Source organism: Ctenopharyngodon idella, chromosome 5 (genome assembly GCF_019924925.1).
Source record: "Ctenopharyngodon idella isolate HZGC_01 chromosome 5, HZGC01, whole genome shotgun sequence".
Taxonomy (NCBI): domain Eukaryota; kingdom Metazoa; phylum Chordata; class Actinopteri; order Cypriniformes; family Xenocyprididae; genus Ctenopharyngodon; species Ctenopharyngodon idella.
The window spans coordinates 37,239,906-37,267,724 of NC_067224.1; the positions used below are offsets into that span (position 1 = coordinate 37,239,906).

Below are 27,819 nucleotides of genomic sequence, written 5' to 3' on the forward strand. Positions count from 1 at the left end.
GAAGATATGGGACAGATGTATAAATGTAAGTGAGCGTGGAGCGCACGCTAATAGCGACCTCCGCCTCGTACGTGACCGCATCATAGTCTCATTCAAAAAAAAAAAAAAAAAAAAAAAAAATTCTGCAGAGAAGAGTGTCAGAGCGGAGGAAATATGAACAGTAGACTCTAAACAACAACAACAACAACAGCATCATCTTGGACCATCGTGACATGCGGACACCACAGCAGCGCTCCTGAATGAGAAACCCTGCAGTGGGGAGAATAACTGATCCACTTCCTGCCAAAAGGTATAACATTTGGCATGTTTTCATTTTTAAATTTGATGATATGTTCCTATGCAACCACCCAAATGTGTGAGTTGCTTTAAGAGGACTCCATCGTAAGTGCCTCAGCGAAGGTCACATTGTAGTGCTGTGTTTTTATATTCCTACAGCAAGTTAAAACACGACGCTGTCAAGCATAACAGTCTTTATTCTTAATTTTATTCTGTGAGCTGGGTAATAATTGCCTTGTGTCCGTGTGAAAAGCTTTACTGTGGGTTACCATGGCGCGGAGTTATAAAATGGGACGCAGAATGAAAACATATGACATCATCAGGACAGTGGTGGCGACGCGACAGGCTTCCTTATTTAGCAGAAGACTTCAAAATATTACACGAATTCACTCCCTCCTGTTCGCTTTTGAAACTATTGATCAGTATTGACTATCGTCGGAACACTGCGTCTGTCTGCCTGTCTGTGTCAATAGGTAAATGGGTTATTTATCTTTGAACAACGCACTGTCAGTGAATATGATGACAATGAAATTCATGTCAATGTATACCTACGGAAGTTTTACGTTATGCATTGCATCGTTGTGCACAGTTACTACTGGGTTGTTTTTTTGTGACCATCATTTATTTTAGGCAGTCTCTTCACTTATTATTTATAAGGCGTAGCAGATGCTCTCTGACGCATAAAGATGGGGCCATTTCTTTAAAGCTGTCATGCTGTGAATCCCACCCTTACACGAGTCCCAAACCATTTATTAAGCAATATTGCTCTGTAATGACTCTGTCTTGATGTGTTGACGTGAATTGCATGTTCCCCATGTGGTCTTTGTGGGTGTATTATAATAAAAAGGAACCAGTGACATTATAGGACTGAAAGTAGTTAGGGTTATAATAACTACAAATTGTGCAAGACTATTCTAAGTAATATTCAATCAATATTTCATTTTTAAAATGTAAACATTTAAATCCATTACTCTTCATTGAATTGTTATTCATTAGGAATGCAGCTCTCTATTTTGAGAGCTGGGGACATGATGCAAAAACATGAATCCGATGAAGTCATCATCTTAACCTATGTAATCGTTGTGTTGCGTTGTATTTATTTACACATCCGGGATTATTTTCGCTTCGCTGATAGCCACGCCCTCGCAGCCCAGCTATTGGATGCTTTACACGCCAGTAATGCGACGCCCCGCCCACTCACAGAGCAGCAAGTCTATCACAAACACAAAGAGTGCAACAAAGACTAGAGAAATGTACAGCCTAACCGACACACAAAACTGTCAGTTAGTCTCATTTTGAGATCTCAGACGGAATCTGCACGGAGACAAGACAATCAAAACCAAAAATAAATAAAAATATCACAAATCATACTTTAAGGGGAAAAAAAATATTCAGCTTCCCTATAGAAAATCTATGCCAAACTTCGCATTGAGATCCAGTTCAAGTGGTAAGTTGTCGAGTTTTCGGTTCATTTCAAACTAATATACTTTAATATTTGATATGTGAAAACATGGTTATTGTTTTAGAGTGCGTATTAGTAAATTTACTCGAGCTCAAAACCTTTCCTGTCTAAATCTCTCGTCTGCCATTGGAAAAAATGTGGAGCTGGATGCATGCACGCGATTTTTTTAAGTTAAATGTACGGAATAAAAACACAAATGGTAGAAAGAATGACAATTTAACGTTGGCATTTGTGTGTGCAGATATCGAGACTCAAATTTTGTCTCTGTGTCACTGCGCTTCCTGGTTTTGTCAAAGCATGAGCCTTTGTTTTGTATCCACGTTGGTCTCACGGTTTCTTTGTTGTTTGCTCTAAAGATCCTGCTGACAACAATCAATTTACACCTTTTGTAGCTGGTAGCCTATTGTTGGCACACTCAATTGCTTTTATGAACATCTTGCTTTAGTTGTTTTGTCACTTTGCGGGGAAGTAAAACAAAAGAGACAAACAGATGCGTATGCGGAAAAAGTTGCACTGAATAAGTAACTTGCTTAGATTTATAAGTGATTAGTGGCTTAACGTGACTATTCGAGCTCTTAAATGGTTGGATTTGTTATAGCTATTATTGTTTCTGGAGCCATAATGCTCATGATTAGCCTTATCCTGTCAGGTTAACACGCGCTCGTGAACCTCCTTTGTTTGTCTGCAGCTGATCTTCCTTCAGATCGATCGTCCTCTGGTTTTATTTTATAACTTCAGCGCCTTTGTTTCCATTTATTTAAGTAGCCGCATTACAAATTGAACAGTTATAAACATATTTTTCGCACATTTTACTCTGTTATAGATGTGTGTTGTTTCCAATTAACTTGTCTTGTAATTTGCGCGAGCACGTTATGCGCTTATTTTTGTTTACATTATAATTCGTGCTATTAACATGACATATATGTAATTATCTCGAGCCCTTTTCCTGCATATTTATGTGATTAACTGATTTTTAAGATAAAAAAAACAACAACAATAATATCGTAAATATTGAATATCTATAGATATAATGTTTACAGGTAAAGTTCTCATTTCCACCGAGACGCGTGCCACATCGCGCGCTGAGAGAGCTCTAGTTGTCTTCATGCACGCGCGACAGTGTTGCCATCTCCGCTTATTGTAAGCGACTTTGTTTTGTTTACGTAAAGTCGCTTGAATTATGGTACGTTTTGAGGGCTTGTTAACATAATATAGTTGCATATTTGAGATTGATACGTAGGCTACTTGGTATATTCACATCACAATGACTTATGATCGACCACTAATAGCAGCAATGTCAAATATTCCCACCTGCTGTACGAATACCATTGTATTATGTAATAATTATTAAACGCAGAAGCCCAGTTTCTCTTCGTCCTCAATTTCTGCTTTTCTCAGATTATCTGTGTGCGTGTGTGTACGATTGAGATGTATTTAACGGTCAGCTGTAATGTGTGAAACATTTAAATTAATGAGTAAAAGGATATGATTATTGAAAAGACATTTGAGCGTCAAGATTAATTTTGCATTGTTTTGGTTAGGTAAGTCAGAGTGTGTTGCTTGTTTTAGCTAGATCTGGCAACACAGGCGCCACAGGAGCAGACAGCTCGCGCGCTTTGTTGGTCGGCATGGTTGGAGCTTCCTGTGCTATTGCGGAAGTGACTGTTTTTCTTTTGCGTACAGTGTTGTTGGCCCCTCATTAGCGCATTATACAGAGTTTCCTGTTATTTTCTGATTGCCTGTGTGAACAGAATGTGAACTATGGAATGATGAATGTCAAAAAGATGCCTTTTAGAAAAGCCACATGTTAAAATCTGCCAGTGCCTTAAACCATTCATCTGCAAGTGTGAAAATACCTTTTAATTAGTATTATTCCTTATAACTTTCCCTCCCCTGCAGAAGTGGTACAGTGATACAGTGGCATGACATGGCATATAGTACCTTGATAACCATGTTCATGTACAATGGTTTTGCATGACAATCAAAGGAAGAGTTGTAGCTAAAATTATTGATGTTGAAATAAGTGCAACTTTCCACAATTAATTCACTGCTTTAGTGTTACATTGGCTCTGTAAGGGGGCAGTCTGGTCTGGTAAAGCAAGATGATTTGAATGTTATTGTGTAATGGACAATGCGTCCCACGGCGGCAATAGAGCTTAGCTTGGTCCTTTTGGTGCACAGGGCAACTAGCTGCCATTTTCGACATGCTTAAACAACTTGTCTAAATGTGAATGTTAAATATGTGGTATTCACTGGAGGGAAAATCTTTATTATTCACACTTCATCAGTTTCACAGGCTTAAGCTGTCAAGGGTGAAAAGGAAATTTTCTTTCGCTTTTATCTGATTTTAGCTGCTCATTTGCACATGGTAAATATTTTTTTGCCATTCTAGCACTAATTGTTCATGCTTAAAAGAGTTCATACTAGTTCATACAAGTTGAGCATGGCATTAGGAACACCAAGCACATGGGATTGATTCCCAGGGAATGCATTGAATTGAAAATGCATACCTTAAATGCAATGTAAGGCGCTTTGGAAAAGTATCTGCTAAATGCATGAATGTAAGTTCAACCTAAAAAACGAAAAACTTTGTCATCATTTAATGGTTACTCTTTCCATGCAATTTAATATTCTAAGTCAACATAAGTCATACAGACCATAATTTTAAGTAGTTATTCATCCACTCTTTAAGTTAACTTTTGTTGACTGCAATGGATTGTTGTGTGTAAATCAAGGTAATTTGGATCAAGTCAAATCAGTCCAATTCTTAAAAGATTAACTCGGATTCAAAAGAGGCCCTGTTTACACCTGGTATTAAGATGGGTTTTGATCGACCGGATTACAAGTTGACGAGGGAGACGCATCCCTGTTTACACCTAGTATTTTAATTCCTTTCTTTTGTCCAGTTTCATCTACTTCTGTCCTGATTTCTTCGATCTATGGGCAGGTAAATGTATGTTTTTTTTTTTTTTCTCAGATCTATCAATCTGATGGACAAAATAAGCTCACGTAATTTACAACTGAACGCGCACAGATGATGGAAAAACATACAGAGCTTTAGTTTCTACTCTGATAGCTGCAAGACCACGTTGAACGCTGTGAGTGCGTGTTAGAAATCAGGAATGGTGAGAGAACATTGTGCTTGGTATGTTTTCCGTCTTCAAACCAAACTTGGGTCTTTAGCCGACAAAGTTTAAATCCCGTCTGGCTAGTGTGTGTCCCATAATGTTTACACGATTGGTCGGGCGAAGAGTAGGCTGTATTTTGTGGCCGTTCGAACACATTCGACCACATGAGCGTCTACACTACAAAAGCAATCTGGTAGAGTTGTCAAATGTACCGACTTCGGTACCAATCGGTACTGAAATTTTAAAAATGTGATGCTTTGAGCGCTGTTGAGTGGATTCACAAACACCTCTGATTGGACATTGTGTTGACACGCTCATTGGATATGTCTGTGATTGGCTACAGTGATCAAAGTGGGAACAGGAGCGTTTGAAAGCAGGCGTCTGTCAGCAGACTGGTTCGCTCCCGTGTTTGTAAGCGGTCAGTGAAGAGCATCATTGATGACTATTTACAACATTTTTGAAGCATTCATTGAATCATTGAAGCCAATCACAGACATATCCGATGAGTGAGTCAACAAAATGGCCAATCAGTGGTGTTTACAAATCCGCTCAACAGCGCTCAAAGCATCACATTTTTAAAATTTCAGTACCGACTTGGTACCGAAGTCGGGACTTTTGACAACTCTACAATCCGGTCGAATGTGTTTTCGACTACCTCTGGAAGTGGTCTAAAGTGGACAAGCTCAAAAAGTTTTAGACCCCGTTTACACCTGTATTTAGCATTGTCCACTTGTGATCTGATCGACCAAACGCGTCTTAATACCAGGTGTAAACAGGGCCAGAATGTTTTTGTGAAGCTTACAAGTCATATGGACTATTTCTGTGGTGCTTTTGTTCTTGTCCCCATTCATCATAATTGCATGGATAAAGTAACCAGTGCAATTTCTCATTTTGTGTTCCACAGCAGAAAGACAGTCATAGGGTTTTGGAATGGCATGAATTGAGTAAATGATGAAAATCATGAGGATTTTTGGGGCCTAAAGGTCAGTTTAAGGTTACCCTATCTTTTATATCTTGGTAAAAGCTAATGAATAATGACTTTCTCCATCGCCCTTTTCTTGCCTTGTCTTTCCAGGTCGTATTTTCTCCTGTGGTGTCTGTGTGGAGCGTGCCACACATCCACTCCAGAACAACGACGGCTTTTGCTTGCATCTTCCAGTGTTTCTTCTGTCAGCAAGTTCAGCAGAGCTGCAACTCGTCTAGTGCCAGCCCAGAGGAACCCAGTGAGGAGCACCACGACTGTGAGATGGTAAAAATGACAAAGTCCAAGACCTTCCAGGCCTACCTGCCCAACTGTCACCGAACCTACAGCTGCATCCACTGCCGGGCACATCTCGCCAATCACGATGAGCTCATCTCAAAGGTCAGTGGAGACTCTAATGGACTTACAGGCAGTGTTGGGGAGTAACTAACTAAACTTAGCGATGCTACTAAATTAACTACATTATTCAGTACTTTGATCGTAGCTCAGGTTCTTTCAAAGCATTGTAGCTTTTGCAGTAACCACGGGACACTTGCGTGTTTCGAGAAGATCGATCCTCACATAAAAATATTGATGCCAAATGATTTACCTAGTACTTAATTTGAAAATAAATGAATGTGCAAAATAAACTTAGTGGGGGAAAAATGAACTGACAGCTCTCATAAATATGTATGTGTGTTTAATAAACTAGATAACATTTTCTGTTACCTCACAGCGTGCAGTAAGTCACGTCTCTGCTGTGCTTAGACTCTTATTGTGTCTCCTGACAGCACCCATAATAGGTTTACCAGCCTAACTGACGTACCGTTTTGTGTATGGTATAGTGTGACACCACAGCAGACACTTTGCATCTTGTTTGGTGGATTTAGCAGGATATGTTCGCACAGGAGGCACGTGCCACTCTACCAGATGGCTAAGCTGTTAACACTACTGCAAGAGATGATCCATTTCCCAGTATGCACAGCACCTGTCAGGATCAGTCGGACACTCTTGTAGTTCAGACACGATCTGGGAACAGGTGTTTTCTTTAACCTGTTTGATTTCTTGTTTTCCAGGCTAAAGGGATTTGAAAATTAGATTCTTCAGAATACAATTCTTCTTAAAGGGATAGTTCACCCAAAAATAAGAGTTCTGTCATCATTTACTCACCCTCAAGTTGTTCCAATCCTGTATGAAATTCTTTCTTCTGCTGAACACAAAAAGAAGATATTTTGAAAAATGTCAATAACCAAACAGTTGATGGATCCCACTGAACTCCATAGTATATTTTTTTCCATACTATGGAAGTGGTGCCCATGAACTGTTTGGTTACCCATATTCTTCAAAATATCTTCTTTTGTGTTCAACAGAAGAAAGGTTTGGAACAACCTGAGGGTGAGTAAATGATGGCAGAATTTACATTTTTGGGTGAACTATCCCTTTGACAGCTGTCTTCTTCTTAATTTTATTTTCCATAAAACATTTCTTAAGGTTGTTCTAAAGACAAAACTTTGAATCAGAATTTAAATTCTTAAAAACCCTCGTAAATAACCTCTTAAGGGTCATTCACACTGCACTGACACACCGACCAGTGCCAACAATCACCAGGTTACAGTACGTCATTTCTGAGACAATCCAAGAGAGGATAAATTCAAATTCAACATGGTCAGTTGGCAAAAACAAGTGCCGACCAACGGCAAGTCACAGCGACAGTGACGTGTAGCCAAGTATGGAATTTGTGCTCTGCATTTCACCCATCCAAGTGCACACACACAGCAGTGAGTATTGAACACACACCCGAGCAGTGGGCAGCCATTTTTGCTGTGGCGCCCAGGGAGCGATTGGGAGTTAGGTGCCTTCCTCAAGGGCACATCAGTTGAGGGTAATGAGAGTGGAAGAGAGCACTGTTCATTCACTGACCCCACCTACATTTCCTGCCGGTACTGAGACTTTCGTGTTAAAAGTCAGACTCTCTAACCATTAGGCCACAACTCCCGGTGCAGTGTGAATTGGCCTTTAACCTACAAATTGCCCTAAAGCTTGGAGGTAAGATCCCCAAAGGGAAGATTGAATGAATGAATTAATTGGGTTCTTTAATCCATTGCAATTTTGTCAAGAACCGACATACAATCAGATAATACCAAAGCGTGTCATTTTCTTCTTATGGAAAAAAGGATGTTTTTAAGAAAATATTTTTTATTGCTCTTTTGAACATTCTTATAAACTTCTTGAAATATATCTTAAAAAATTTCTTGGCTTTGGCTTCTTAAGAATTTCATGAATCCGGCCCCAGTTAAATTAGCTTTGTCATTTTTTTATAGTGAAGGATCATCATGTCAAATTCAAAATTCTCACGTACAAAAAGAAGCCACAACAGCTGCTTTATGTGTCATAAATCTGAAGCTGTTTGACGTGTCCTCTAAGTTTTCACAAGTTGCCAAGTGATCCAGCAACGTTTAATTATTTTGACCTGAGGAATGGAATGTTGTTTAACTTGTATTTCCATGACATATTTAGAGACTGTTGTTGTTGTTGTTTTAAGGTCATAGATTATGTTGATATGCAGTGGTGCAATCCTGTATTGTAGTATTGTATTAAGATTACAAACAGGTCAAGTTTAAATGTACTCCACCCAAACAAACAAAAAACAGAACACACACACACACACACACACACACATATATATATATATATATATATATATATATATATATATATATATATATATATATATATATATATACAGTAATTCCCACAGGATTTTGCGAGACTATGGGGGCTGAACCTCTTAACTTCTAGGGGCATGCTCACTTTGAGAGTTCAAAATTAAGAGCTCCAACCCATATTCAGTGTCAAATTGAACAAAGAGAAAAGTCTGTGCTTTGACTTTGAACTTTGAAGGGGACTCAACCCTCTTTTTAGTTGTGATATAGTGTCTCAGTCTACATTACATCCACACTTGTGTTATAGGAAGCCAAACAAATAGAATATAATAATTAAAATAATTGTATATTATCCCCCGGTATAATACCCCATCCCCCGGTTTCACAGACAAGGCTTAAACCTAGTCCAGACCAAAATGCATGTTTGAGCTGTTTTATCGGAAACCAACTTGCACTGACATATCTTAAAATATGTCAGAGCCATTGTTTTGTCTCAAGATACACACCAGTAATGGGTAAATAATCGAATGTCCTAACTAAACTAAGGCCTAATCCTGACTTAATCTAAGCCCTGTCTGTGAAACAAGGCCTGAATATTGTAAAACAAATGTACTCTAAAATAAATGAAAATAAATATTTAATAAATATATTATTTTACTTTATACTGCAGTAGGGAAATTACAATACTTTTGTCCTAACTTCTTCACTTGCAAGAGATAAATCTTTGAGCTTTTATTTTGACGGGAACTGCAGATGAGCTTTTATTTTGGTGGAAAACTACCGTTTTTGTGAAAACAGGTTTACAAACTCATCTCATTACAAATCTAGTGAAATGCCGCTCTGAGACACGGAAAACACCGGTTCACGAGCTGATCGTGTGAGCAAAGTACGTACTTCACTTTGAAACACGCAGCACAAACAGCCTATATACTTATTTAATTAAATCACAGTCTTTTGTGATATTAAGTAATACATTCCAAATATCGAAAATGTACTCTATGAATCCTATTACCACCAAGTTATGGCCTGGTGATACTTAATGGTGATGCATTGCAATCTGTATATAAATACACACAGAATCTAAAATAAGATCTGTGGAGAGCAGCAGTAATATCATGTCCTCTTTACATGAAGATTAATTGACTGACTTTATGCGCCCTTGCCAGTTAGACTTTCTTTTTTGGACATGAAGTTAGACCAGGGGCAAACTTCAGGACAAAGAATGTAATTTCACAGTAAGCAAAACAAAATTTATTTGAATCGACTTCAGCTCAAGCTCCAGTGCGTTCATCCTCCAGAATCTTTCAGAAAGTTTCTTTTCCTTCAGCCAGCACAAACAGATTGTTTGTGTGTCCAAATAAAAGCATTAATGCTCTTTATAGTACTTGAAAAACACCACATACTCTGGGGAGGTGTGTCGCTCTGGGTGAAAAGAGGTTTTGGTGTATGACTGCACTGGACTCGCCTGCAACTTCCTTTCTCCATCTCATCTCCTCAGCGCCAAGAATTAGCTCTAAGCTGATTATGTAATTTCAGTGAGGGTGATAGTATGGGTCCAGCACCTTTCTCCTGTAGCTACTGCAAACCTAAGAGCTCTTTTCATGGCACGCATCTTCGTTTCATTAACAAATGGACCTGCTCGGTGGCAGGTCGTATATATTATGAAGGGTACATTGTTTCTGCGCTGTTATCTGCGAGGAGATTTTAAGGGCAAGAATAGACATTACACAATGAAAAGCTCAACAGATGTTCCTTACATATTCTGACATTTAGATTGTGCCGTAAACATGGCTTTGTTAAAGATGACCCACTTTATTTCAAAATGGAGGCCTTTGTTAATGCTTGAAAGTGGAAAATGGTTGTGGCTTTTTTGTTTTAACTGTTAAAGCAGGTCAATTTGTTTATGACATACTTTCACTCTTCCAGCATGGCCACCATAGCTGAGACTTGCTGTGTTAGATATCTTTCTCACTCTTCTCGTTGTTATCTTTCATATAATGCAATCATTCTTGATATATTAATTGTGGCGAATCCCCCGTTGAAAGGATGCATATCGTCCTACTAATGCATTCTTTCATAAGAGGTGAGGTATCACGATATCTTGCATTATGCTGTCACAAACCTGCCAAGAATTGGATCAACATTAGAAAGGATTAGCAGGCATGGTGCTAGCCAACAAAAAGCAGGACTTGCATGCTGAACTATTGGATCGGCATCAAACATCACTGACGGAATGCGGACAGTATTGTGGAAAGGCTAAGCTAAGGCTTTGCTGCAGTAAGTCATCGTCAAGCACCCCTCTGGCTCACAGACAGACACCCCATCTGCTCCAGAGATGGGACATTGGGTAGTATATCACTACATCAAGATATTTATACTTAAAGCAATCTGGTCAAGCGGGGAAATCCTTACACTGTGTGCCTCCCAAAAAAGTGCCTAACAAAAATAGTCCTTGGAAGTTCTTGGAAGATGTGCACATCTAATCTCTCTGCTCCAAAACATAGTTGGCAGAATTATAATGCACCATAAGGCACTTTCCCGAAAAATGCCTCAAAACATTGGCAGCATAATTATTTTACATTCTAAGATGCCTTCTTTTGGCCAGTTTTTAAAACTGCAGTCATTTAGCAAAGCATATGTGTGTGTGTGTATATGGAAGATTGTTTCCACCACTGAATAAAAAAAAAAAAAAAAGGTATAATTGTGACACTTTATCTCGCAATTCTGTGATATAAACTCACAATTGTGAGTTATAAAGTCAGAATTTTGAGTTATAAAGTAGCAATTGCAAGTTATAAAGTCAGAATTGTATGATATAAACTCACAATTGTGAGTTATAAAGTTGAAATTGTGAGTTATAAAGTCAGAATTGCGAGTTATAAAGTCAGAATTGTGTGATATGAAATCGCAATTGTGATTATAAAATTGCAATTGTGAGTTATAAAGTCAGAATTGTGAGTTTATATCTTGCAATTCTGAAATTACAACTCACAATTCTGACTTTATTTCTCGCAATTGTAAGTTTATATAAATAATTATTTATTGCTGAATTTATTTACACTTATTTACATTTATATTATATATTTATGTACCCAAAATTCACTAATAATATTTGAAAATAGAAAATGTATACCATATATTGACATGGCTATTGGCCAATTTTGTAAGTAACACCAGGCAGAACAATTTTTCGAAAACTGGCCAAAAATCGTCCGATTAGTTGACCTGACCAAGACATTGCTCTATCATTTGTATTAAGCGATACGATGTAGAAATGAACAAATCTCATTACTGCCAAATTATGATCCCAGAATGCATTCTGCCAAATGTAGTGAAAAAGTAAAACCGAGATGACAGATGAAGCAAGAGAAATGTTGATTATAAATATTTTTCTTTTAATACTGAAATGTACATATTTACTGTTTTTAATATCTAATTAAAAATGGACTGTTTTAGTGTGCTATGTATTTTTATGCTGAGTATTGTTCGGTAGAGACATGCTACAGCTCTTCCATACAGAATTCTTTTTGTGTGAAGTGTGGAGTTGCTGCCTGTGTAGGTTTATGAAGTGGTTGGGATACTGCCCATATAGACGCCTTTATCTGCATCTGTTTGTTGATGGGTTGCAGGTTCTGATCCCTTTTCTGTAAATCTCTCCATTTCTCCTCCTCTGTATTTAAAGTGGATTACCAAACCCCTACTATCAGATGTGCCTCATAACTGCTCCTACAATCAGGTAGTGATTGAAAAGAATTAGAACAAACCCGGCATTGACTGCAGTTTGTCTCTAAGCCAGGTGCCTTTGATGGGAACAGTAAATGACCCACTTGTTCTGTTTTAACAACAGTAATCTCAGGTTACGTTAGCAGAAGAGTTTAAGGCCAGTGAGAGAGGGAGGAAAGTCAGTCAGTCGGTGCTGAGTAGATCTCTAGCCAATAGATAAATGAAGGCAGGAAAGAATGGGTGGTTTTGTTTTCAAGCCAGGTGGAAAGTTTTAGCCTCACAATCAAAATCAGCCTGCGTTGGAGGAATTGCAGACATTTTGCACAAAGACCTGAGAGATATCTGTTCTTTGATGTTCAACGGTTGTGGACCAAATGTGTGGATGATACTGGTCAAAGTTTATGATGTGAGCATGAATCAATGAATTGATGCCATAAATCTACTGACTGGTATTTGAAGTGAAGTGATAATACAATGCCACATGCTCTAAATCTCCATTGATTAGAGTGCAGTGGTTCAGAGATTTTCAAGTAGGCTTGTGTGTTGTATGAAGTAAACATTTCTGGTGCTTAATATTGTGTAGCTTCAGTGCAAACTGAAGTACATAGGCTAATTTAAGTATGCACAAATTGCTTTATCTGCAATGCATTTAATTTTTTCATTTACATGCCTACCATTCAAAAAATTGGTATCAGTAAGATTTTTTAACTGTTTTTGAGAGAAGTGTCTCTTATGCGCACCAAGGCTGCATTAATTTGAATAAAAAATACAATAAAAGCAGGAATATTGTATTATTACAGTTTAAAATAAATGTTTTCTATTTGAATATATTTTAAAATATAATTTATTCCTGTGATGCAAAGCTGAATTTTCAGCATCATTACTCCAGTCTTCAGTGTCACATGATCCTTCAGAAATCATTCTAATATGCTGATTCTGTGCTTAAGAAGCATTTCTTCTTCTTCTTCTTATTATTATTATTATCAATGTTGACATTTATTTGAAATAAAAAACATTGTAACATTGTACATCTCTTTACTACCACCTTTGATCAATTTAATGCATCTTTAAAATTCTTATAAAAAAACAAACTTTTGAATGGTAGTGTATGTTTTATGGATTATTCCCTGTCTATATTCTAAATTGGCACATGGCTTTTGTTACCATTTGATGTCTTAAAGGATTAGTTCACTTTCAAATGAAAATTATCCCAAGCTTTACTCACCCTCAAGCCATCCTAGGTGTATATGACTTTCTTCTTTCTGATGAACACAATCTGAGAAATATTAATAAATATCCTGACGCATCCGAGCTTTATAATGGCAGTGAACAGGGGTCACGAGTATGAGCAGAAAGTGCTTCCATCCACATCCATCCATCATAAACATGTACTCCACACGGCTCCGGGGGGTTAATAAAGGCCTTCTGAAGCGAATCAATGCGTTTGTGTAAAAAAAAAATATCCATATTTAACAAGATCTAAAGTAAAATATCTAGCTTCCGCTAGACTGCCTTCTGTATTCATGTACGAAGAAAGTGTAAAACTTGCAGTTCATAAAGCTTGCGCTACATCCTACGCCTTCCCTATTCAACTTACGGAAAAAGCTTAACTGACGCGACACCAGTTTACACTTTCTTCGTAACTTGAATACGAAAGCTAGATATTTTACTTCATAACTTGTTAAATATGAATATTTTTTACACAAATGCATCGCTTCGCTTCAGAAGGCCTTTATTAACCCCCTGGAGCCGTGTGGAGTACAAGTTTATGATGGATGGATGGATGTGGATGGAGACACTTTCTTCAGCTCATACTTGTGAACCCTGTTCACTGCCATTATAAAGCTCGGATGTGTCAGGATATTTATTAATATTTCAGAAGAAAGTCATATACACCTAGGATGGCTTGAGGGTGAGTAAAGCTTGGGCTAAATTTCATTTGAAAGTGAACTAATCCTTTAATATAGCTAATTGGTGAGATTGTTTTAAATTGATCTGAATAATCAATGTGACTACTAGTTAAAATGTAGGTACTACTTTGGCCAAAGGCAATCACAGTTTGACAGCTGACAATTGATTATCCCAAAGATATTTGTAAAATAAGCAGTCCCTTTACTGTTGAATTGGCTAAAGTTAGTTCTTGAATCTTTTTGTGCTCATTGACCTCTGCAGTCGCTAAAATGAGAACACCAGTACAAGTGTGCATAGCTTTGGTAGAAGGTTCTGAAAGTTTTTTGTAAATCCTGATGAAGGAAATTGTATTAACTCCTGCAAAAGCCCCCTTTTTTGTATGCAGCTTTTATGCATTAGGCCCCACGGTCCAAATCACCATTTTAAATAATTAATCTACACTTCATTGCATCTGCAGCTTAACCTAAATAGCCTTGGCCCTTGTCATGGGGGAAAAACATTTAAGTGTTCATTAATTTACCACTGGCAAATATGAGCGAGTTGTCGAATCCCAGGGATCCCTTCTGTGTGGCCTGCTGTTATGGTTACAGTAGTTGAAAACCAAGCAACACTTACCAAGATATCCTCAAGATATATCTCAAAAACCTTAAAGAAACGAGTCACTTGGAACACTTGGAAGGTCATTTCTGCTGCAAAAAAGTAACTGTAATGAATGCAGTATAAAGAGAAACTCTGAATCGGACGCTTATGTGAAACACTTTTAACAGTTACTAATGTTTCTCTTTGCTTATTTGCGCTGAATGTTTCCCAGGACTGTAGCATGCAGCTTTTGTAATGATGACAAAATAATGGAGGCAGATATGTAATTAAATCTCACTGATCTGGCTTGAATGCATTATCTTCCTTCTAAATGCACAGCTTTTGCCCCTCCTTTCATTCTCATGTGCATTATGCACATATCGCCATTGTAACCACAGCCAGATTTACTTGTCCCCTAGTGTTAAACGACACAGTTGGGGGCCTTTCATTGTGTCAATGTCCCTATAAAATTACCCGTTTGCCTTCAGCTCGAGCTGGATAGACACTCCTCTTAAAAGAGAGCAGACAGCCGCTGTGGGCTTTAACAGTCTTTATTAGGCTTGTAGCTATACTCGGGTCACCGGCAGTGGAAAAGTAAAGCCGATTCGCCCATGCCCCAGCTCCTGCGACCGAGGATGACAGCTGGTTACCAGGACTGGCCTAAATCCAACCACCTACACCAACAACAAGCATGCGCTGCATTTGTAGAAAACTCACGGATGTGCATACAAATGCGTATAGTTTGAAAATTCATGGACGTATTCTTTTTTTTGACTAAGTGCATTGGTGGTAAAACCGTTTTAAGTTTGGCCAGAAAGCTTTCCTAATCTGAAAAGCACCACACATGTTCTTGGTAATCCATATTTTTAGCTGGTGTGTCAGAGCACTCAGTGCTCCATCCATGAATATGTCTGTGAAACATTTGCACACGACTTACTACTATAATATTCAGACCGACTTTTCTCTGGTGTATTTTTTCACAGTCTCCTCAGTGTATTCTCACCATCACTGAGTGTCATTATTAGTGGTGTTTAGGCAAGTGTCACTTTAACTATTGCTCATTCTGAATGTGAAGTGTCTCGTAAAGTTGTTAAAATTCCTTTCTAAAAAAGGGATTTAAGGGAATAAAGAAGAACGGTAAAAGAAGTTCTAGGTCTAATTATAGCCTAAAGTTATGAAGTAGTCCATTTAAACTCTGTGCAAATAATATTTTAATGAAAAATATGCACACATTCACACTTGTTTTTTGTATGTCTATGTCTAATATGTCAAAAATGTAAAAAAAAAAGTCTTGTCTCGTCACATTTAGTTATGAATGACATCATTGAATGACATCTTTTTCAATTCAAAATGGAGAAATTACATTAAAAAGCTGAGTAATTTACATCACTCTATGTTACTGTGGATCGTTAAACATGTCCATCGTAAAACATATGTCAAATATTAAATGTTTAGCTGCTTATATCTTACCACACAAGCCCTCTTTCACTGTAAAAAACTAAAAGTCAATTTGGCCATTTCCAATTATTGGGGGGGCTTGTCCTCCTTAATGCCTATGGTGGTTATGGCCCTGACATTGATTCATTTCACTTAGCATTTTCAAATTAAAATCAAATAGTGTGATAATGGCTTTGGCCATCAAAAAATCTATATCAGTCGACCACTGATAATAATATACCAAATAATATTTAAAGAAAGTTTTGTTGTTCCAGACTTGTTTATATATTGTTCATTGATGCTTTAGCAGTGCTGTCTGGGTACTTGGCTGAAGTATGTTTGAACTCGTAACACTTGCTAGTCCAGGTTGTTTGGACTAAACTCTATTATCTGTGTTAATAGGGTGTGGTAGAGGCTAAACAGGTTAATGCTTTTAAAACCATCAGCAGAGAGATATAGTAGAGAGAAGAAAGTGGCCAGAGAAGAGATTAAGGAGCCAGAGATACTGACAGAGAAGAAGGAGGGACACAGACAGCTTAAAAAACATCTGACACATATGATTAGAAAAACACTTACGAGATTAGTTCAACCAAAAATGAAAGTTCTGTCATCATTTACTCATAATAATTACTGTGGAACACAAAAAGAAGATATTTTCAGTGGTATGCTGGTGATTCCAAGCAGTTACACTGAATGGGGAATGGAGAGCTTCAAGTCATAAAGGAGCCCGTTTGACTTTTAATGTTTTTGTATAAGCTTTATGTGAGGAACAAACCAAAATTTAAGTCTAATCACTGACAATCCTCCGTAGAAAGCTGTTAACAGTTGAAACCTGATCATTGAGTCATTGAGTTAAACTCAATTAAGATTTATGAACAAATCAACTGAAATAATTACACTTTATGAACAAATCATTCAGATCGGTTTAATAAACTAGATGAACCGATTCATTAAAAAGTTTAAATTTGTTCTGAAATTTGTGTTGTATGGATCACTTTTATGGTACTTTTAGGATGTTTTTTGTATTATTAATCTATTTACTTAATTTTTTTTTTTTTTTTATCTATTTATGTATTTTATTTTGTGTATTATTTTGGGACTTGACAGATTTGATTATACTGAAAAGAGTGGCTAGGACATTCTTCAAAAATTCACCTTTTGTGTTCCGCAGAAGAAAGAAAGCCATACAAGTTTGGACCAACTTGAGTAAATGATGACAGACTTTTCATTATTGGGTGAACTATCTCGTTAAACACTGAATGGAAACCCAACAGAAGCGACTCCATTCAGTGTTCAGCTTTATCTCCATTTTTTATGGTGAGGAATAAAAGCACCTCTGTTCCTTCACTCTCTGCTAGTCAGCTCAATGTGTGGAGCTTTTTATGTAGAGCGTCATAAACCCACATACACACACATTTTCTAAAGAGAAACACTGTTTCATACTTGCACACACATATGCTAAGAACCATTTATGAAATACACATGTTGGCCTGTGACCAGAGCTTGGCTGTCAGAACACAGTGTGTTTCAGGCAGACTTTCCATGAACGTCTACACACACACACACGAACACACATAAACAAACATAGAGAGAGCACCATAACACCCACACCCTCTTTTAATGCCTCTTAGTGAGTCTTTCATGGAAAACCAAGTGCGAGTCCGATGGATCTGTCAGTGTGGGAGAACTCTGATCTTAACATTATCATTCATATATAACATTATATTCTCTCTTATTTTTATATAATTTTATATTCTCTCTTATTTCTATATTTCTCTTTTTTGTCTCTCTAGTCATTCCAAGGCAGCCAGGGACGAGCCTACCTCTTTAATTCAGTGTAAGTAATTATCTCATTCACATCAACAATTTATACCATTTTTCTTGTTGTGAATTAAGACGATACACTGTTGTTTAAAAGTTTGGGATCAGTGATTTTTTTTTTTAAAGAAATTACTTTTAAAATGATCAAAAGTGACAATAAAGACATTTATAATGTTTCAAAGGATTTCTATTTTAAATAAAAGCTGTTGTTTTGAACTTTGCATCTGTTAAAAATCCACAAAAATATTAAGCAGCACAACTCATTTTCAATATTGATAATAATAGAGCAGCAAATCAGCATATTAGAATGATTTCTGAAGGATCACGTGACACTGAAGACTGGAGTAATGATGCTGAAAATTCAGCTTTGCATCACAGGAATAAATGACATTTGAAAATATATTAAAATAGAAAAGCGTTATTTTAAACTGTAATAATATTACAAAATATTTACTATATACTTGATCAAATAGATGCAGCCTTGGTGAGCATAAGAGACTTTTTTCAAAAGCATTAAAAAAATCATACTGATCCCAAACTTTTGAACTGTAGTGTATATAAGGGATAAAGTATCTGGATGTTATTGCAAAATAAACCCAGACAAAGTGCAAAGCAGAAGGGTCTTATATCACCCTGAAAGGGTTTATTTTGCGATAATGACTGGGTGACTGCACATTATCCCTTATATCTCTGTCTGAGACTCATAGAGGAATGGCTATAGCTGTTTTGCATATTACAAGAGCTGTAGGCCTAAACATAGCACTGCTATCTAATGATGCGAGTTGATGATTCATCATATTTAAGCATTGTGCTACCAGTGTGTTTATGCTAGCGCTCTGGTGTGTGTGAGATATTACGATGATAAAGTCGAGGTTGACTGTTTGTGTTAGTGAACTGTGACATTCCTTAGGCAATGCACAGACTGCACCAGTGTTACGCACTGCCATTGCAAAAATATAGAGACGGCTGTCATCACATGAGGAAGTTTCGGCTTCAAATGTAAACACAAGGAAGATTCTTTTGGTGTCCCTTGAAATATTCTGAATACTGAAATGAACTGAATAATACAATGTATGCCTATACAAACTTTATGGAAGTGTATGTGAGAATTGCATTGCATCAGAATTAGTTGGCTGAAAAATTAGATCACTCGTGTTATAAATGATCAGCACTGGAAAAGCCTGTTTATGCACGTCACATTATTTACAGATATCATACACTACTGTTCAAAATTCTGGGTCAGTAAGATTTTTTTTTTTTTTTTTCAAGAAATTAATACTTTGATTCAGCAAGTATGGATTAAATTGATCAAAAGTGACAGTAACGAAATTTATGATGTTACAAACGATTTCTATTTCAAATAAATACTGTTCTTTTGAACTTTCTATTAATCAATGAATAAAAATTAAGTAGCACAACTATTTTTGAAATTGATAATAATAAAAAATGTTTATTGAGCATCAAACCAGCATCACAGGAATAAATTGCATTTTTAAATTGTAATTTATATTAAATTAATTTATGTTAAAATTATATATATAATATATATAAAATTATTTATTTAATATTATAATATAAAATTTAATTTAATATATATATATATATATATATATATATATATATATAATATTATAATATAAATTTAATTATTTAATATATATATATATAATTGTTTTATATTAAAATATAAAACAGTTATTTTAAATTGTAGTAATATAATGCAGCCTTGGTGAACATAAGACTTCTTTCAAAAACATAAAAACAAAAATAAAATAAAAAATTTACCAACCCCAAACTTTTGAATGGTAGTAAGTTGAGATGTATTCATATGAATTTTAATCATTTATATAAATAAGTTTTGAGCTCGTTATGCATCAGATCTCTGCCCACTAATTTAAATATTTAAATAATCTTTTGCTTCTATATATATATATATATATATATATATACTCGCTTGCAGCATTACTAACATTGAGACAAGCATTAAAGACAAGCAGAACAAATTTCTGTGTAAATCATCTGTTAAACCATTCTTAAGTAAATTGCATTGAATTGAATGCTGCAGTTTGTGTGTGTATGGTCTATTTGTTCTAAAATAGCCAATGCATAGTCTATTTTAATGCCAGTGGATTTATACTAAAATAAAATCTGACAAAGTTACCCTAGCTGTATTCTTGTTTAATTTCACTCAATTCCAGCGTAGACAGTGTTTGCAGTGTTAGCAATCACATCTGCTTTAGTACTGGTTCTGACCTACTTAGTGGTCATCCAATAAAGGTTACCCACAATGACTTTCAGAAAACGGGTCAGTCACATGAATCATAATTTTGACCACTGATTACCTCTTTTCCCTCAGTGTGAATGTCGGTTGTGGTCCAGCAGAGGAGAGGGTTCTCCTAACAGGTTTACATGCTGTGGCAGACATCTACTGTGAAAATTGTAAAACCACTCTGGGCTGGAAATACGTAAGTTAACTCTCCTTCCATTACACGCAAAATTATAGACTATTATTTTAAACTCTTGGATCACAATACAAGCTGCTTTTTGTTACGACTTCCGAGGTGTTGCACTTTGCTGATATGTGCTTGTCAGAGGACATGTTCTGCAGTTGCAGTGACAGCAGTTGGCTAATCTGAGCTGTGTGGGTTTCTTTATTTTTGTCTTCTGATATCCTGTTACTTAGCTGGGATCCAGTGACCGAAATTAACATCCCCTTGCATTGGCTTCTCGCTGCTGTCCAGCACACATTTAGCTCCTATATATGTATTTATTCACAGCTCAATTATGGCCGACTTTGATGCTACAAGTGTTCATGCTGTTGTGTTTTCATATGCAGTTCTAATAGCAGACACCTAACAGATCAGTACCAATAACACTTCAAAATAACGTTCATTAATACATCCTTAAAACAAACACTACCTCATAATATAATGCCTAACAGATCTGTAATGTGCTTTTAAAATAGTTTGAAATATCATAAAAATAATACTTTTATTCAGCAAGGACACATTACATTAATCGAACGATAAAGACACTTATATAATTACATTATAAAATATATATTTTAAAATAGAAAGCAGCTATTTTAAATTAATAATATTAAGTATTAATGTTTCACAATATTAGTGCTTTTACTGTATTTCGCTTAAAAAATCGTACCAACCCCAATCTTTTGAACAGTCGTGTAAATAAATACGAAATATGGTTTAATATTGATTAATGTACATATGGATCAGTAATGAGCTATTAAAGGGATAGTTCACCCAAAAATTATAATTTTGTCATCATTTACTCACCCTCAAGAGGTTCTAGATCTGTATGAGTTTCTTTCTTCTATTGAACACAAAAGATGATACTTTAAAGAATGCTGGTAACCAAACAGTTTATGGCACCCACTGGCAAAAAATACTATGGAAGTCAATGGGTGCCATCAACTATCTGGTTACCAACATTTTTCAAAGTATCTTCTTTTGTGTTCAACAGAAGAAAGAAACTCATACAGATTTGGAACAACATGAGGGTGAGTAAATAATAATGACAAATAATTTTGGGGTGAACTATCCCTTTAAAATAAATGCAAAATGTGTTTGCCATATTATTTCAACCTATCCAAATATATCTCTGCTTTGAAAAGAATTGGTATAATGTTAAGAAGTTTTTTGTAATCTATTAATCATTTAACCTAAAAGTAATGATAAAAAGAAAGCTCAGTTTTTGTAGATGACACGTACTGAGGTCTTACCTAGCTGTTTCTCTTCCTGATTAAACAGGAGCTCTAATCATGTCTCAGGATTGGTTAAGAGGGATTTTACATCGTGACTCAGTCTTGTTAGTCTTCAGGTTTGATTACAGAGCCTTCAGATTGAAGTCACTCTGGAACACTGATCACAGACCAGTTTTTCTGAGCTCTTTTCATCATCATCTGATGAGAAACTCTCTTGAACAGCTCCTATTTCAGGCCGACTGAGTTGAAGCTGGAAGTGTAGCTTTTAGATCCTGAGGCACGATGACACAACACTGCTCTAGTGGGCCGATTTTAGTCCAGATGAGTAATGCACAGGTGTGAGAGGAGGTTCAGACAGCCTAAGGGGTTAAAAAGACTTCAGTCAAGCTGAGCAGTTTTATATAATTTCAGCATGTTTTTTTTTAATGGGGTAGTACAGAAAGCATTAAAAGGCTTCTAAATATTCTACAACTTTTTAACATTGTATTTCCCCCCTGTTTATCATTACGGATTGTCTATTTACACTAAGTGCAAATAGCGTCCCTTGTTGGCAAACGTTATTTACACTAGCGCTGCCCACCAATGACTGGTTGGGCCACTCAAGTTTTAAAAAAGATGTGCGGAATTCATTGTCTTCAGTGGCGCAGCAGTAGTAAGTAAGGCTCACAGATCTGGCTTTTAATTCAATAAAAATGAAAATAATGTTCTAAAAGTTGAAATAAACTGTGAACGAGTGTTTAATAACATTAAAAGTGTTTATTGGGTAGGGTTAGGGGAAGGTCTAGGGAGGGTTTTTATTCTCCCAATAAGGCAGCATCCATTCAATAATTGTAATAAATATAATCATTTACACTCTATGATATTATTGCATCCTGTTAATGTACAAAAATATTGAGGTGCAAATAGTATCTGCCAATATAAAGTATAAATAGCATCTAATTACTATTTACTCTTATTGCAAAGAACTGATACTTTTACATGGTGTAAATAGAATCTATCGCCACTTAATATAAATAGCATCTATCGCTATTTGCACTTAGTGTAAATAGCCGCTGCCTTATTTTTATTTTATAGTCATATTGATATATACTCAGAAAATATTTGGCAAAATTGTGTAGCCGTACAAACAAGCACAGTAAACCTGGAGCTTATTTTTTGTTTGTTTAAAAAATAGCATTTTAAATCACAATTTTTATCAGAAAAATCACAATTCGATTAGCCCCACTGTGATATCTTAAAAATGGCGGATTTTTGTAGCTTAACTTAAGTACATAGTCTGAGTGGACTAGTGAAGGAGTCTGTTGTCTTGTCAATACAAGTATATGCTTACATAGTAGATTATAAGCTTTTAACTCTTTCCCCTCCAGTGTTTTTTTTTTTCACACAAAAATTGCCCGCCAGCATAATTTTCCCAAAAGTTTCATGCCCCCCAGAATATTTTGTTGTATGAATATCTGAACGTACAACATATCAAAAATAAGAAAGAAGAGAGACTACCACCGGATTGGATTCAGAACGATAATATAAACATAGACCAAGTAGATCACTTCCATCAACACCACCAAAGCTTGCACAGTCATATACCTCTTCATGAGTTCAACATTTTATTCAGTAACGTTTGGCAGTTTTGATTTATGTGCTGTTTAATGTTTGATGACCGCGTTAGCTTACATATGCGTAAGCAATGCTTCTATCGCTTGTTTCTGCTTCTTCTTTGCTTGTTTTTGGATCCGGAGATTCTTTACTCTTTTAGAAGATGCGTAATAGCGCCCCCTACCGTATAACAGTGAAAACATGGATTGCCGGAAAATTCCGTCAATGGTGCGGAAAGAGTTAAGAGCATGAAAAATCCTGTTTTTTCATGACATTTCTACGTAGACAAAAATATTTTCTGATTTGTGAAAAACTGCTTAGTGGGGTTTTTTTTTTTTTTTTCGGTTGTAACATTTTGTCTGTTTTTGTCTGTTACAGGAGCATGCATTTGAGAGCAGTCAGAAATACAAAGAAGGCAAGTTCATCATCGAGCTGGCTCATATGATCAAAGATAATGGCTGGGAGTGACCTTCGCCTACTTCCTCTCTGCTCAGTGACCTTTGGGCTGCTCTGTTGTGGACTTTGCCGAGTGACACCACCACACGCACACGTACACAAACAAAAATAAAACGCACAGACACGCGCGAACACACACGCCAACGTCAACCATGACACATCCAGACATCTCTACTGGGTCATCACAAAACTCGAAGGCAGAGTGATGGAAAGAGTATCAAAGACATCTACGGTCACTGAAAGACTCTCTAGGACCTTTTCAGAGATGTACATGTCAACACTTTGGGATCCGAACCTTCTCCCTTCCTGTTCGACTCAGTTTCCGCCCCATTAACTGGTTTCGGTGTGCTCGGCCCTACTCATGTGTAACCGCTCTTCGTAAGCAGTATCCAGAAGACAGTCTCACTTTTTTCGTTTAACATCCTCCACTCTTTTTGCGATTGAGCGGGAGGTGTGCGTTTTAGTGTGTGTCCCTTTTTTCGACGGGAATCTCTAGTCCTTTTCTGGTTGGACTGATGTTACTGGTTAGCATTTTTCTCCTTCTCCGAGTCCGGCCCGTTCCGATTGTCTTTCCGTTCACGTTGGGGTAGCGACCGACACGATTAATATACATTATAAGAGATGGGGTTGGTTACGGGGTTAGGCTATGTAGCAGTATATTTTGGATGGGGTTGGGCGTTCGGCATTGCAGTGGCATAGCGTTTTTGTATTTATGATCTCCCTTGTGTTTTAACCATTTTATTTCCGAATCGAAATGTTTTTCTTCCTCGGATGATTTCACTGTGCAATTCGTGGGACACTCTGGTACAGCAGTAGCGTCTGACCCCTGCAGGAGCTTTAGTTGCCTCTGGTGCTTTTGGTGAGATTACACAAACACCCGTCTTTGAGTTGGCATTTGTGGCAGGTTCCATTTTTGCAACCGCACTATAGGCGAGAGAAAAACACAAGACAAGTGACAGCCGGTTGGATGCACTGGACATTAGGGGAAAACTGAAACTAGTGTCCTCCTCGGAACAATGTTTGCATTACGTTTTCATCCCCCTTCACGCCAAATGATTTTACAAAACTATTGTTGTTGATATTACAATCATGTGTATGTTCATTGCTATGTGTAATTTATGTGTTAAACCACATGTTAGGACATGCACACGCATGTTAGCTCTGTGTGTTTTACGCATTATGTTTATGGCATACTTGAATGCAGTTACTTTGTTTGCACTTTGCAGAGGCCTTGTTCATGGGTTTAGAGGCAAAAGTCTGTCCATTGTATGGCCTTTTTTCATTGATAATAATGGAATGATTGTATTAGATGCTTGGAATGGTTTGCAGGGTTGGGTGGTTGCTGGCTTGATCATCTCCCTCCAGTTTCAAACACACAAAATCTGCTGCTTTCGCTTTCTTCCGCAGGCTGGCAGACCTATTCGCCACGCTCGTAATTCGTCCGATTGGATGCGCGCATCAGAAACAGGTCTCAAATTTTACAATCGGACACCATTCAAAGTGGTGTTACGTGATTCTTTTGCTGCTAATAGAGAGAAATGCAATCCAGAGCTTTCACTTTTAAACCTTCTGCACTTTACCCGGACTGTCTGAGAGCATGCGAGCCCATGCGTTCCTTTTGTAGCTTTTCTCCACATCTTTGCCTCTAAGCAGCATGAATCTTGTGCCTCTTCAAAAGATTAAAAAAAAAATTAAAAAAAATCTCCCTCTCCTGTGTTGTGCGGCGCATGACTCCGAGAACCCAGCACATCTACTAGAAGCTCTGCGGGAACTCGAAAACGACACGAACTTGGAAACGAACCTCACAGAACCTCTATCCACTCGAAAGTCTATACCGAAGCATAATATGATCCAGTATTTTTTCATAGTTCTATGTCAAAGCTAGAGATGTTATGAAACAGTCGTTGTATTCTGCAAAGTATATAAAAGGGGGCGGGGTGGTTAGAGCGGGAGGGGGCGGAGCTTGCTTCCTGTAGAGGTAAAGAGGGGCATTTAATGTAGATTTCTATCAAGTATAAATATATATTATGAATAAATATCGAGGTTTTGTCATGCTTAAGGGCGGGTGGGACGGCGGGCAATAGTAGAACGAGTGGCGAACCCTCAGTCGGAGTTCGTCAACGATAAGGTCAGTCAGGTCACGTGACCTTCGAATCAGTCAAAGACAATGCAAACAAAATAGTTGTAGAAATATCTTACTTGAAAGATGATACAGAGTTACAGACAATTCATTGTCCCTCTCACACAGTTTTGTACATAAAGTAACATATTTAAGGTTTTATACATATTTCTACTGGGTTAGTTTCTCTACTTCCCCGACTTGAAGCACTTTTGTTCACTGTACCTCTGGCTTTATATTTGTGTGTGAATGACGACAGAGAGAGAGTGAGTTGTATGTGTGTGGATGCATGTATGCGTGTTCCCTAACTTCCCTCACTTTATTTGTAGCTGTTTTTGCTGTTGTTCACTAGTTCCTCTGTGCTGTTTCCTTTACGACACTTCTTTTGCTGTCTCACAGCGTGTTTTGATGTGTGCTTTCTTAGCTTGATGATAATGAGCTTTGTATCTTTTGTTTTTTCTTTAATATTAAAGTTGATTTTCATCTTTCGCTAGTTTCCTGTTGAGAGCCTAATAGCAGAATGTCTGCTGGTCGTGTTTTAGCATCATGGTCAGTGGTGAGCTGGATTCACCTGCCGCAATTTCACATTAGAAACATTGGCCCAGACCGTTTTACAAAAAAACAGCTTTCCTTAAGGCTTTCAGAAGCAGAACTAGATTAAAGCCAGTCACTGTCAATGTGCACCAAAAAATATGACATTGCTCAAACGAAACCTTTCAGCAGAGAGCGTTGTTTTTAACATATAATACCAATCTGGAAATCTGAATCACTTGGTCAAACCAAAAAGTGAGTTTGTGGCCTCTCTGAATACCAAGTGGGAAATTATTATTTGTTAGGTTTTTTTTTTTTTTTTTGAATTGTTATTTGTCTTTTACAGCAACATATTCATATTGGCGGTAGAAAAGACTGTTTACTTTCCTTTTTTGCTGTTTCTTTTGGTGACTGGTTTCAAACATTTCTAGAGCTGTTAATCTGAGATTTGTCATTCAAACGACATCTAGTTTAGGCTACAGTGGTATGCAAAGGAAACGATTGTATAAGTTTGCAGAGTTCTTTTCTTAGGACTGTTAAAATATAAGGTCTAAAGCATGTTGTGTTTATAATGGCTATATTAAGTCGTGCCTGGTTTTTTCTTTCTTCTTTTTTTTTCTTCTTCAATGCAAAAAAAAAAAAAGCTTTTTCTTCTTTTTACTGATTACATTGCTTTGCATTCTGTCCTAGTAAAGAAAGTCACATTTGTCTGTTTTCACTGTATTGTAAACTATCAGATATCACAATAAAGCTTAAATGGTATTGTGGCTTTGTTGGATTTTTTTTTTTTTTTTTTTTTTTTTTTATATCTTTAAATAAATCACAAGAATTCTTCAGCTGTCCTTCATAAAATGATCAAAAAGCAGTTATTTCATTACATTTTCTAGTCTTTTGCTACTTGTCTGTATCCATTGCTGTTGTAGGACTTAATTCTCCTGTTGGTCAAACTTCTTTACTAGACAGTTTTTGGTCTTCTGACACTCACCCACTGCACATGTTGGCTTATGATTCAAAAGTTGTGGCATCATGAAAGCCATGCATTGTCAGAAACTTTAGCAAATGCTTTTATCACTTTTGAATCTTCTTGGCCATTGGCATTTGACTATTGCTGACATATTTTCTATAATATTTGATATCACAAAGGTCTAGATTTATATCATAATCTATCTTGCAGGCTATTAAATTATAGAGCTTAAGTTTCATTGAACTTGGAATATTCCATCAATAGCATAAATTAAGTTTATAAATGCATTTACATGGAAGATTGTAGCCTAGGCCCCATAGTGGACGGCTTGAATGATTTTTTTGTATTATTATTTTAAAAAATAAAAAAAGTTAAGTAATTTAGTGCTGTATGCATAGTTATGTCACTTATTGTAATACTTGTACATTTTAAGGGGAAAGTTTCCATGTTAATAGATTTGTGTGTGTGTGT

The 27,819-nt window shown here is 36.8% G+C and overlaps 1 protein-coding gene and 1 long non-coding RNA gene across 6 annotated transcripts; one reads left to right on the forward strand and one right to left on the reverse strand.

The window, feature by feature from the left end:
* On the forward strand, window positions 1-27,146 carry ypel1 (yippee-like 1). 5 transcript variants are annotated; one of them, XM_051895302.1, is made up of 6 exons: window positions 1-289; window positions 5,771-5,849; window positions 5,942-6,229; window positions 17,934-17,977; window positions 20,318-20,426; window positions 23,657-27,146. In XM_051895302.1, the coding sequence occupies exons 3-6, from the start codon at window positions 6,113-6,115 to the stop codon at window positions 23,744-23,746; spliced, it is 360 nt and encodes a 119-aa protein (XP_051751262.1). In that variant the 5' UTR covers window positions 1-289; window positions 5,771-5,849; window positions 5,942-6,112; the 3' UTR covers window positions 23,747-27,146. The 5 variants fall into 5 exon arrangements, with proteins under 5 accessions (XP_051751262.1, XP_051751261.1, XP_051751263.1 ...); XM_051895299.1 differs by lacking the exon at window positions 1-289 and adding an exon at window positions 1,467-1,723; XM_051895301.1 differs by lacking the exon at window positions 5,771-5,849.
* Window positions 25,389-27,819, reverse strand: LOC127513499 (uncharacterized). The gene is made up of 2 exons (XR_007930420.1): window positions 26,603-27,819; window positions 25,389-26,566 (listed from the first exon to the last, which is right to left on the reverse strand). It is a non-coding gene; the product is annotated as an uncharacterized LOC127513499 (long non-coding RNA).